Source organism: Gallinula chloropus, assembly GCF_964237585.1.
Source record: "Gallinula chloropus genome assembly, chromosome: 18".
Taxonomy (NCBI): domain Eukaryota; kingdom Metazoa; phylum Chordata; class Aves; order Gruiformes; family Rallidae; genus Gallinula; species Gallinula chloropus.
In genome coordinates, this window is record NC_140103.1 from 99204 (window position 1) to 111988 (window position 12785).

Here is a 12785-nt window from a genome sequence, read left to right on the forward strand (position 1 = left end):
GAGACAACTACACTCCTGAAGATCCCAAGCTGTAGGTGAGCAGGTTGACAAAACATTTTTTGTGCTTTTACTGATGCCACAGTAGTAGCGTGAAGCCAGTTCTCTCGAACACAGCAGAGACCATAGGTGGGCGAAGAGCGGGCACAGGGTTCTGCTCCTGCTGAATAGCAACCAGCCCCGAGAGAACGACTGCATGGGAGCTGGCTTCCCTACCTTCCCGCGTGTACCGAGCCGGCTTTCGGAGGGGCGCTGCCCCCCGCCTCCGCAAAAGCCCCTCGCTGTGTGGGTCCCGCCCCCACTCGCTGTGTGAGACCGTGGGACCCCGTCCCTTCCCTCGCGGAGCTCCGATCCCGGCGGCGGGGGGCGGGTCGCTGGCTCGCAGGCCGGGACTACAGCTCCCGGCGGGCTCTGGCGGCGGCGCGGCGTCTGAGTGGCTCGCGGGCCGGGCGGGCGCGCGGCGGCCGTGCGCCGCGGGAGCGGGATGTGCACGGGGAGCTCCCGTCGCCTCTCCCGCGCGGCACGAAGCCGCGGGAGCGACGTTGAAGGGGTGAGGCCTACCGGCCGGCCGCCCACATGGAGCTGAGCGGCGCAGAGGCGGCCTCCAACCGGTTCTTCGGCCTCAGTCAGCGGTACCGGAGCCAGGGGCCGAGCTGGGGCGGGGCGCGGTGCGGGCCCGCACTGTCGATGGCGGAGGGGCGGCGCTGTGTTTCTACTGGCCGCGGGGGGAGGGGGAGTCTGGAGGGGCTACCGGGGGCTCCCGCGGGGAAGGGCGGCTGGCCCTCGGGCAGCGGAGCCGCGGGCGTTACGGAGCTGCAGCCGCTTCCCTGGGGGGCTGCTGCAGGTGGCGTGGGCGGAGCCAGACAAGCGTCTTCGGAGTCCATTTCGCAGCTTGTTCAGCGTTACCAAGCAGATCCCGCTGGGATAGTAACTGCAGTTACTTGATTGCTGAGCGCGCTCGTACTTGTGCCTGCCTCCACGACGAAAATAAGCAATACTAGCAAGTGGTAAGGATCTGGGTGGTAAGGAGAACTGAGAGCCTGGAAGGCATGCAGGCAGTGCCTTTGTGATCACGCAGATGCAATCTGCAAACTCACTCCCTTCTGTCGCTGCTCTCCCCACCACCCGAGCAAACTGCTCTCCAGCATCATAGTGCAAAAAGGACAAAATTTGTGATTTCACCCTAGGATCCTAACAATACATACCTGAGTTTAGATGAACTGGTATGCTTAAACTTGCTTTGTTGTTCGACTTTCTGTTACAGTTTGTGGGAGCTTCTTTTGGAAGGAAGCTAGTCCTCTCTTCCTCATTACTGTATGTGTATACAACAGCACCCTTGTTGCCAAATGAGAGAGGGAGGTGGAGCATGCCCTGGGTGCTGTACTAATGCATATAAACTGTTGATTTGATTTGCTTTGTTTTTTCGTGTGAATAAAAGTCTTTGCTAAAAAAGAAAATTTAAATTATTAAGCCAAACTGCCCCGAGACACTGGAAAACTAACCAAAGTATTTCAGTGCTGGAAGTTCATCTTAATAGGATGAAAACTGGGCTAACAGGTGCAGCAGTGTTTTTCTGATGTAGATCAGGTCAGGATTGGGGAGGGATTTAATCCAATAAAGAAAATGAATTAAAAATGCTGATATTAATCAGCATATTTTTAAAAGTAGATTATGTGATATAGCAGAGAGTTGGAGAGTACAAATCTTGGTGGTAACCTAGAATGGGTAGCCAAAGATGTGTGCAGGCTAGAATTCATTGCGCAATATGTGTGCTTATGCAAATAGCATGATAATAGAAATCATATCTATGCACAAACTAAGATGCTTAACTTTCATGAGGTTGTGTAGCATTTATGTTGGTGGGACATTCTGCTATAAGTGCTTGATAAATGGTTACGTTAAGAAGAAGCAGACAACTGTTGGGTATAATTCAGACTTTTAAAAGGACCACTGGGATGCTTGAAACTTCGGTATGTTTTAGGTATGATGAATTGGGGTAGAAATGGATAAGTGTTAAAATGCTGCTGTTTTAATCAACATTTTCCTCGGATATACTTCCAGTTTTTAAATAACGTGAGCAGTGTTGGAAAAATGCTTTTGTTACCAAAGGGTGTGGTTTGTTATAAGACCGCGTAGTTTGTGGAAAGGATAGAAACATAAATCTTTCAGGTGCACAGACTGTTCTTATGCTTTTTATGAGCTTGTCTATGCTTTCCACCTATATCACATGGTCCAAGAAAACAGATTATTTCTTCAATTAGATGTGTTTGCTCTTGGTGTTCTCCTGTGCATCATCTGATGCATACGCTCTGTTTCGTTGCCTTAGTAGGGATAGATACTTGGTATTTGGACTGAAATGAAGTCCTGTGGGTTCATCTTACAGGGCATGCATGGATATCACATCTTCCTTTTTCACCTGTCGACCCGGGTGTCTGTGACAGCAGGATTGCACTGGAGGTTGGCATTATTGCAGTAACTCTTCTAGACACCCAATGAACAGTAGCGCAAAGCCACTGCTGGTTTCTTTGCGTAATGTGGCAGTGCTGTCTCCTTGTTATTTCATCTGTGCTGCTATTGGCTACTGTCTGCACATCTATCATTGTGTCTATTGTGCAGTGACAGAACTCTGAAAGAGCCCTGCTCCTTGTCATTCTGTGGCCAGCAAGGCTGATGGAATGCAAAATGTTGGAGTGCCTCCTGAAGGCAGCTAGTCTGTGGCTCGTCGTTACAAAAACACTTTAAATAAATTGCTAGCCATAGTGGGATTGTTTTGATGAAAAGGTTAAAATTTTTTTTGAGAATCTGAATGAAGGATGGATTCATGTGATAGATGAACATGATTTGGTAGACATCACACCACTTGTGAAGAGTTTTGTATTTGTGAGTGCAGGTAAACTGTAAGTTTGTGGATCAGATGGTCTCCTTCAACATACTGTCTCTCATGGACGTTGGGCAGTCTTTATGGTGAACCTTTATTTGAGCTAATTGGGGTCTTGAACTTTGCTAGATGTAACGGTGAGTGCACCTGATAGAGCATGGAGGACAATGATCTTTTTCATGTTGAGGAAAAAAAAAAAAGGATTTGTATGGTAGAACCCAAAGTTACTCTGCACCTCACTTTGTCTTTTGTTTTGCTGTGACTCTGGTAGGGAAATGTTGCTGCAGTAGTTGTTGTTGGGCTGTATCTTAATGATCTTAATTAAGATCAGACCAATGTATCTGGTCTGCCCTTAAGTCTGCCATCATGTTTTGGACATCACTTTCCAGGATCTTTACCTGTCCTGACAGGCATATACCTTAATACACGTTTTGACTTCTTGTCTTTCTGAATAAATGGCTTTTCCTGTTGTGTTCTCATTTAACTTGATAACCCATATTTTGTTACATTGGTATATTCATGTGTTGTATACCTATATCCATTTCTTAGTTATACAATGTTTGGTTTTGAATACTCTTTTCATATTTTATTTTCTGAAGTGTTTTGTTAGCTACTGACTTTATCTTTGCAGCATTAATAAGCGTAGACCTCGATATGCTTTTCCTGATAGAGTTTTGCTTTCACTCATCTGAAATATCACCAAATTAAGGTGTAGCACTTAGTTTGTGTGAAAGCATATAGTTCCAAAATGCCTCTGTGACTCCCTGGGTTTAGCATGCAGGTGGTTCACCACATGGTGTTTTCCTCTAGTTTCATGCATTTTAAGGTTAGCTTTGCCACAAGGCAGAAAGTAGTTCAGTTTCATAAACCTCAGCTTGCTTTTCCTCCTGCTTTGTGGACCTTTTGCATGAACTAATGAAAGCTTCTAAAAATTTTCCAGGCAGAGATGGTAGGCCAGATGCTCTTTGTGGTGACTTTCTAATTTGTAGTACATTTGTGTTTGCAGTTGTCCATGTCAGCCATGCAAAACACTGACCTGGCTTTCCTGAGACTTGAAAAGAGCTCAGTGACAGCAAAATCTCTTGACTGCTGTTTCCATAACATTCCGCTACCAGTACTAACAGTGACAAGTGTTCTTTGATTGGAATTGCTTCTTCCAGTGGTTTCTAAGGCAACTAGCACACCTATCCGCAGAAATTAATTTTGTAGAACAAAAGTAGTATGCAAAGAAAATGCTCACACTACCATGTTTACCTGATTTTTTTGGTAGAAGTAAATAAAAATTTAAAATAAACCCCAAATCCCCCCAAAACCAACAAACCACAAACAAAAAAACCCCACTCCCGCAATACCTTCAAATATATTGTGAATGAGGCATTCCTTTTGTTGCATGAAACGTCTGCCAACATGTATGAAGCATCTGCCAAATTTAATGTGTATTGCAAAATGCAGGAACTGTAAAAATTGTATTTGATGCATTTTTAAGTTTTAGGTTTTATCTGAACTTTCCAAATTCTCTCTGAGATGCGTGAAGAGGCAAAGGATCACTTTCAGCCTGAACAAAACTGAACTCTTCTTTCTCTCTGGAAGGGCAGGAAAAATCTCATGTTTTTATTTTTGTCTGCATAGACACTAATCTTGAAATACTTTTGTGTTACCGGATCTTAACAGCTGCAGAGAACATTTATTAGCCAGATTTATGTGTGTTTCTTTCTGAAAGAAAAGATGAGAACTCAGGAGTAATAGCGTGAAAATTTTTCTTTACTGCGAACTGTTCCAAAGTAACGTTCGTTTTTTTATACTTTCCTTCGGATGCTGGAAAGATGGAAGTTGATACATTTGCAATAAAACGTGAAACATGCATGATGTTCTTGTAAATGGCATGTAGGAGCAGGATGAAAAGAGACTGTCCAAGTATATGTTGAATGAGCATGTCAGTTTTTGCTACAAAACCACATAAAGTAGAAGGTAACCGTAACAGAAGTGGAGATGTGTGGCTCAGGGGTGCGTTCAGGCTTTTTGCTGCTCTGGGACATCTCTGTGTTGTGGGCTCAGGAGCTATGAATGTTACAGTGTGCTACAACTTCCACGCAACAGCATGGCAGTATTGCATGAGAAGGTTCACTCAGAGGTCCAGCATCAGTAGTGGTAGATGTATGGACAGCTGGTAGTGGTAGGTGTTCGACATGAAGTCTTTGTGATGTGTAATCACTTAAGATTTGAACCTGCTTCTTAATGTTCAGACATCCTGACTTAGAGAACAGTTCCTTCGGTTATTTTCCATTAAGATTGTTTCATCTTTCTCCAGTTGATAAGCTTCTGAAAATTCTCAGTGTCACAAATGTGAAAAAGTAAAGATGTAGTGCCACAAACTTTGAAAATTCCATCTTCGGGAAATCCTTTTTTCATGTAGCAACCTGAAGTAGCCTTACTCACTGGTACACTCCCCCTTTTCAGTGGTCTGTGGGGACAGGACAAGGGGCAATGGCTGCAAGTTGGAGCACAGGAAGTTCCGCACCAACATGCGGAAGAACTTTTTCACAGTGAGGGTGACAGAGACCTGGAATAGGCTGCCCAGGGAGGTGGTGGAGTCTCCATCTCTGGAGATATTCAAGACCCATCTGGATGCCTATCTGTGCAATATGAGCTAGGGAGCTGCTTTGGCAGGGGGGTTGGACCTAATGATCTCTTGAGGTCCCTTCCAACCCCTATGATTCCGTGATTCTACTGGCTCTTGTGGTTCATGTATAATTTATGTATCTCTCAGATTTTAACAGTTTCTTTTCTCATTTTGTCTCTAACTACTTTTTGTCCTGCTGTGGGGAAAAAAAGAAGAGTTATTTATTGTTGTGACTTCTCAATTAGAAGAGTACAAGCTGTTTGAACTGAAGTCTTTAGCATTGATTTTTTTCATCTCACATATGGTAAGGCTCAGAAATACTTGTGTCTATGAACAGCACATCATAAGTAAGATCAAATTGTAGCTGCTTTGATATCAGGGGCTTTTAGATCAGCATCCAAGCCCAACTTATTGTATCACAGATTTTTTCCATAACTGTTGTGCAGATTCCTGATATGGGAGCTTACTGTTTTCCTGGAAGGTATTTCATGCTGATTCTCAGGAAAGTCAGTGTTAATAACCATACCCAGTGAAATGTAAATTCGTTGTGCAGGCAACCACAAGCTGTAAGCTTAAATCGTTGTATTTGTATTTAGGTTGTAATACTTCCAACTCAGTGATTGTGTCAGAGTTTGTAAAAATTGCGTCTAATATGGATTAACCTCCATTCTTGTAGACAGTTTTCCTTGAGACACTCATATTGCTACTGCTGTGGGAGGTGTGTGCGTGTGCAGGTGTCAGAATATAGACTATGGCTTCACTGCCTGCAGGGATTAGACTGTCTGTATATGGTCATTTTCGCTTAGGAAGCAGTACCCATGTGTGTGGTCAGCAAGGGCTGTTTGGCTGACAGGCAACTGACTGAGAAATTACAGGGTATACAGAAGCAATAGTGCCATTCAAAGCCTTAATTCGCATGAAGTCATAAAGGCTGCTGTGTGGTTGGCAGCACCTGACATTCCCTCTTCAGCATGTGGGTCAGTTATTTTCATGTTTTTATCCTTCCCGCATAATTTACATGCTGGAAGCAAATACAAGTTATTTTGCTAAGGTTTAAAGTTTTATTGGATATGTCATGTTTGTATTGCTGCTTCTTGGATGGAGACGTGAAATCCAAGCGGACAGTACTGATGATTTTCAGAAAATTTAATCTCTTGTTGCAGGGTGGAAGGTGTCTTGTGTTGGGTTTTTTTTTATTAAAATTAAATTATTTTCATTACTTGTGACTGAAAGATGAAATCCTAAATTTGGATGGAGGGATTGAGCTGCTAGCCATGGTACAAACTGGATAGTCAAGGTGTATGTTAAATCTGCATCTAGATCTTTATTTAGCTTGTATTTGCAGCACAAAGATCACCATTGCAAAGGTGGAAGGCTTAGTGTTCATAGTTAAAGTAGGTGTTTGCTCTCTGTTTTGACCTCATGTAATGGGAGGGTGTAAGATTATATGTGATAATGCATGTGTATTTTGAACTGGGATTGAATTCTGGGATTACTTTTGCTTGATTGACAATGTTACCTTTGTTAAGGTTGGTGGAAAGAAACCTATGAAATACTATTCTTTCCTTACGATTTTTGAATTAAATTAGTTGTTTAGTTTCACTTTGTGTGTGTGTAGGCTAAAAAAAACCTGAAAAAAACGGTAGCAACATGCTCAGTGTGAGCTTATTGAGCATAGTGCAGTTGTCCTATTTGAGCCGTTAAGTCTACTATAAGTTTTTCCTTCTCTTAGGTGAAACACAGAATTCAAATGTGAGCATAAGACACCACTGTCTTTGGAACTCTGGTTGCATCATGACTAGATATTTAATTTAATTGTGGCTTTTGCTTCCAGTCAGGACACAGACATTTCTTTTCCTTGGGGATAATATGAAAGCAAGACTGCAATGGCTGCTAGAGGTTGTGCACATTGTAAGGAATGTTCCCTGCAGTCATGCGTTTATGCGCTTCAAATCCTTGTTAATGGCAGGGTATAGCATTGCTGGAGATCCGAGCCTAGTTGACTTGTGTGCACTGATGAAGTATTTCTATTCCAGCTCTGTCTCTGAAGATCTGGGTTGCAGACGTGGAGAGTTTAGCAGAAAGCATTACGGATCTGTGGAGCTTGTAAGTTCACATAGCCTGTCCTTTGATTTTAGCTGAGATGTAATGCACAGCTCAATTCTGTTTTTCATTTTCAGGTTAAAAAAAGAAGTTCTAGTTTGGAAAATGTGCTTTCTGAACTGGACTTGAAAGTTACAGAGTAATAAAAAGAGGCTTCAGAATAGATATGTTAGACCCGTGCTAGGAAATATTTTTACTACTTTATTTATGAATATTTGATCAGAACGGGGTAGGAAGTGTTATATAAATATTGTGTTTATCTCCAGTTGGAAATCAAGCATTTTTCCCCTCTTATAAGATGAAGATTGCAAAATATTAGCATAGTATTTGATTAAATACTTGCAATTATGTGAGTTAAAAACTGTATGCATGCTTGTGTGTACATATATACGTGTGTATGTGGTTTGGTGTGCAGATGCCTCAGAGTAGTGGGCAAGGGTTTAAAGTTAAAAGTCAGAATAAGCATAGTGAAACATGTTTCCTAAAAGTTCCCTAAAATCTGTCAGTTATTCTGGATTTATTTTTAATTCAAAGATTAAGTTGGCACTTCATTTTTTTTCTCACATAGAAATTTATTCTCCATTGTGAGAACAGCACTATGTCAGCAGTTAAAATAGCATCACACTATATACGAGACCATGATGAAATGACATGGACTTGTATAGAGCAAAAGAAGTTGGGAGGGGTAAGGAAACTGAGCTCCAGCTCTCTTACTGTGGGAAGAAAGGGCTCACTTTCTACTAGCCATAGTTGTAATTTAAAATTCTTGGATAATATATTTATTAATGTATGTGTAAATCATGTAAATTGATGGATTAGTTGGTGGAAGTTGCATTGCAAGGACACCAGGTACTGTTGTTTTCTTTCCATACATTCAAAAAATTAGATGTTGTGTTTTAATTATAAAACGAAAAAGAAAAAAAGAAAAAAGTAAACTGCTTTCTGCGAAGATGCTTTGTCATTACTAGTGCTTGGATTCTTCTAGAAAAGAAAAATATATCTGTAATTCTAAGTTCACTGGAAGCTCGCACAAGTGATCTTGTCTTTTGATTTGCTTTCTTAAAATTCTGCTAGTGTTTTATGAAAGTGTGTATTTTTATCTTTTGGACTACAGGCATATAAAGGCTCTTGTCCTTTCAGATTTCTAAATGTTTAATATTGAACCTTTCTTGCCTAATATTTTCCACAGCAGCATCTGAATAGCTCAGTTATTTCCACCATTTATTTATTATAATAATTATCTTGTCTCTGCCCTAAATATTTTTCCTATGTCTTTCCCACTAGTGTAGTAGGACCAGTTGTGCATATAATTTCTCTTACAGTTTATACAAGGCACCAGGATGTTTGTGAGTTTTTGACACGTTAGTTTATTCCTGAAAGAGCCTCAGATGGCTTCAAAGCAAGGAGCAAAGAGAACTTCCAAATGTTATAGTAACTGATCCACAAAGGAAAGGGAGAAAGAATAACATGGATTGCTAGAGGGAAGCAAGGAATAATACAACATTGCATTATTGTTGTTCAGGTCCCATTTCATAAGTTTGGTGTGATTTAGGACAAGAGGAAATTACATCAAGTTAAACCATAGATTGGATATTAGGAAAATCTTCACAGAGAGGGTTGTAAGGTGTTGGAATGGGCTGCACAGGGAAGTGGTGAAGTCTCTATCCCTGGAGGTATTTAAGAGATGGTTTTATGTAGTGCTGAGGGATATGGTTTAGTAGTGACTGGCATGTTAGAGTGATGGTTGGACTTGATAATCTAAACGGCCCCTTCCAACCAAGGCAATTATATGCTGTGATCTCTTTTTTTTTTTTTTTTTTTCAGTTTTGAGAATGCAGCATGATTGGCAGCATTCTTCCCTTCTCTCGACTAATCAGTGTTGCTGAACACATCAGAATTGTTGTGTTATCCTATGTTTTACTGACTTCTCAAGAGATTTTTAACAGCAAAGGGAGTTTCAGTGTCTGGGACCCACTGGATTCTCTTACAAAAAGACTGGGAGGTCCTTCCAGAGTGTTTATGAAATGGTTGAACTATGCAGTTGGAATCAAACTGTATTTTCTGATGCGCAGACCTGAACATCTGTACCTTATGTTGCTCAGTATCATCACTGAGTACTGTTTGGAGATTCTTGCTGCTCTCTGTTTCCTGAAAACGCCAATAAATAAAACACAATATAAGACTGCTAGTCCCAGTAACATTGCCAACAAGGAGGGTTTTAGGCTTGGCAAGGCTGAGAGGACAAGAATCACCATGTCTGTAAGACCCATTGTTTTGAGAGAAGCAAGCTTAGTGATCAAATTCTGGAAAGGGGACAAGTCCCTCTGTAGGCATTCTGTGTGTTGATGCAGGCAAAATCTGAGACAGGAGAATTTCTGATTAGTGCCAGAATCTGTCAAAAGAGTGAAAGGCTCTTCCACTTGTGCCTCCTGAGAGTTATAATTGGGGCATTCCAAATCTGTAATCGCATTAGTAATAGCAGTGCTGATCCCTTCTCTGCAGGTAGTAAAATGATGCCCGGGAAAAGAAGAAACCATAGTAAGCGTTGATTGCTGATCACATGGTTAATTTTGGAGCTAAAACCTGTATCTTAAACTCTCTTGTAGCTTATATCTAGTGATGCTGATGGAGCCATTCAAAGAGCTGGACGGTTCCGCGTTGAAAACGGTTCCTCTGGTGAGGTAAGTGGCTAAAGATAGTCATACAAAGATTAAAAAAGTAATTCAGCTTCAGTTATTCTTCACCACTGAAAGATGTATTTGCAGTCAATTTCTAAGGAAGAGGACTTGAAAAATGCAAAATAATATGAGAATGTAAGAAACTAAGAGGAGTGAGATGTTGAGGGTTTTTTTCCCCTCAAAGTCTAGCTTAGCTCTTCTTGCAAGAGTATGCAATCTTGACAAATTTTTAAAGTGGAAAAACCAGTATTTCATTTGGGTTTGGTAACATTTTGCTTACCTGATCACATTAGAAGGAAAATACTTCTCCTAGCCTCTGAAAAACACTTAGCACTCTCTGTTACATCACTTTACATTGGTGTCCTGGTGATACTGCTATGTTCAAGCTGACCTTTATGTTTTTACATTTATTCATCTGTGCGATGAGGTTATGGCTTCGTTTTTTTCCCCCTTAGTTGTCTTTTGGCAGCTATGCTTATCTTTAAATAAGAGGTAAAGAAGCTGACTGAAGCCCAAGAGACTCATTCCCTCCAGATTCCTGTGCTGTTAAACGTGCAGTGTGTCCCTGCAAACACTCCAGTGACACTTAGGTTTCTACTTCATTTTTAATCTTCCTTTGAAAAACTTTTCAGCTGTGAATACTATTTTAATACTGAAGGAAAAAAGACCCCATATTCTTGAAATATATGTAAGGTCTTGGTACACTTGTATTGAACTAATATTAACTGTTACTGATCATTGTTACATCAGCACTGATTGCAGAGTTTAAAGCAATCTAACTGTCCTGCATTGAATCTCTCTGGAGTCCTGTCCTGTAAACTGTCTTTTTAGCTCAATTTCATGCAGTTCAAAGGCTAGTTACCTTGTATCACAGGAAGATTCTCTGAGTGGGTGATGAATGGCCACATGGTGAATGAATGTGGAGAATGGCTTTTTCCCTACATACCTTTATTCTTAGTGGAAAAGGTCATGAGGAATGCTCAGGAATTCACCTTGTTCAGCCAATCCAGAAACAACTGCAGAACTTCCAAAGCATGCTGTGGTCTAACAAGGAGTCCTTCAAGATTGTTTTGGGAGGAACTGAGAAAATGAAACCTGGTGGCAGCATTCTGTGTTTTTATTTATTTATTTTAAGGTTTTAAAAACACTTGTCTTCAAATTCCACATTAAAATGTCTTATTTTCAGTGGAATACTAAACTATTGCCCAAAACAGTGGTACAGCAGGAAAGGACTGTAATTACTTAGAAAGAAAAGGAGGAAGGAAAAAAAAAAAAGGATGAAGAGAGGGAAAATTTTTAATTCCAGCTGCACAACAGCTGCCTTCAGAATGATTCTTTGCTTCTTTGCTTTTTAAAAAACAGTATACAGCTGAAACTCTTATGGTGAACTAGCCACTCTTGATTGGCTTTTGCCTCTAAGTTCCTCTTTATTTAATTTTTTTTACCCCCTCCACACCCCCCCAGCATTTAAACTAACAGTCTCCCAATTCTGTTTCAGTATACAGACTACACTCCAGGTACATGGCACAGAACAGACGTGCATTTGGAAAACCCAGAGTATCATACACGATGGTATTTTAAATATTTTTTAGGGAAAGGTAATTATCTTTTTGTGAATGGATTTACGTTTTGTTCAATGCACATGTAATGTATTGCTATTAATGAATTGCTATTATTGACAAAGTATGATACTAATTTAGTATTAATACATATTCTATCCTGTGCTGAAAACAAATTCTTTCTTCATGTATTTTTAACCTGAAGACAGAGGAGGTGTTTCTGTAAGTGGTGGAACCCCTGCTCCTACAAAGGGATGTTTTCAAACCCTTCTTGGCCTTGAAGACTGTTCCTGTCTCTTGAATTTTTTTAACACATCTATGTGTAAATGCATATTTATGTAGATAATTACATATTTTTACTTATCAATGCATATATTTACACATTTATACAGATATGTGTCTCTGAGAGTGTGTGAGTGTGAGCATGCGTTTGTGTGTCTTCTTTATGATTTATAATGCTTCTTGTTTTTCCCTAACAGTTCATCAAAATTATATAGGTACAGATGCAGAGAAGAACCCTTTTTTTTTGTCTGTTGTACTGTCTGACGAAAATAATCAGCGTGTTCCTCAGTACCATTCAATACTTTGGAGAAAAACAGTAAGAAACAAACACTTAACCACTGCTCCAATTATTTTTGTTTGCTTGTTTGGTTTGGATATGATCATCATATGCTTTTTTACTTTCATCAGAATTTCAGTATTTAATCCATGTTTTTAATTTTATGCAGTAATTTTACCATAGTAGATTAAACTAGCTTTGTAGTTAACATTATACTAAACTTTCTGGAAGAAATTCCTGATGCCAGATACTTTTTAAAATGTTCTTTCCTGCAACTCTGTGTTACTTTTAGAAATGTTGCCTAAATCATTCTTGATTATGTCCTGAGATCAGTTGAGGCAATAACTTTATACTGCTTTTAAGATTTTCTTATACAACGTTAAAGAAATAG

The 12785-nt window shown here is 40.4% G+C and overlaps 1 protein-coding gene across 1 annotated transcript in view; it reads left to right on the top strand.

Annotated features, from left to right (window-relative positions):
• Positions 1-573: 573 nt before the first annotated feature.
• Positions 574-12785, top strand: part of GARNL3 (GTPase activating Rap/RanGAP domain like 3) — a gene marked incomplete at its 5' end in the record, with an annotated part of 41201 nt that continues 28989 nt past the window's right edge. Inside the window, 5 exons of the mRNA XM_084272455.1 lie at positions 574-629; positions 7532-7601; positions 10205-10279; positions 11775-11874; positions 12315-12433. Coding sequence (XP_084128581.1) covers positions 574-629; positions 7532-7601; positions 10205-10279; positions 11775-11874; positions 12315-12433 — 420 coding nt within the window. The remainder of the gene's footprint in view (positions 630-7531; positions 7602-10204; positions 10280-11774; positions 11875-12314; positions 12434-12785) is intronic.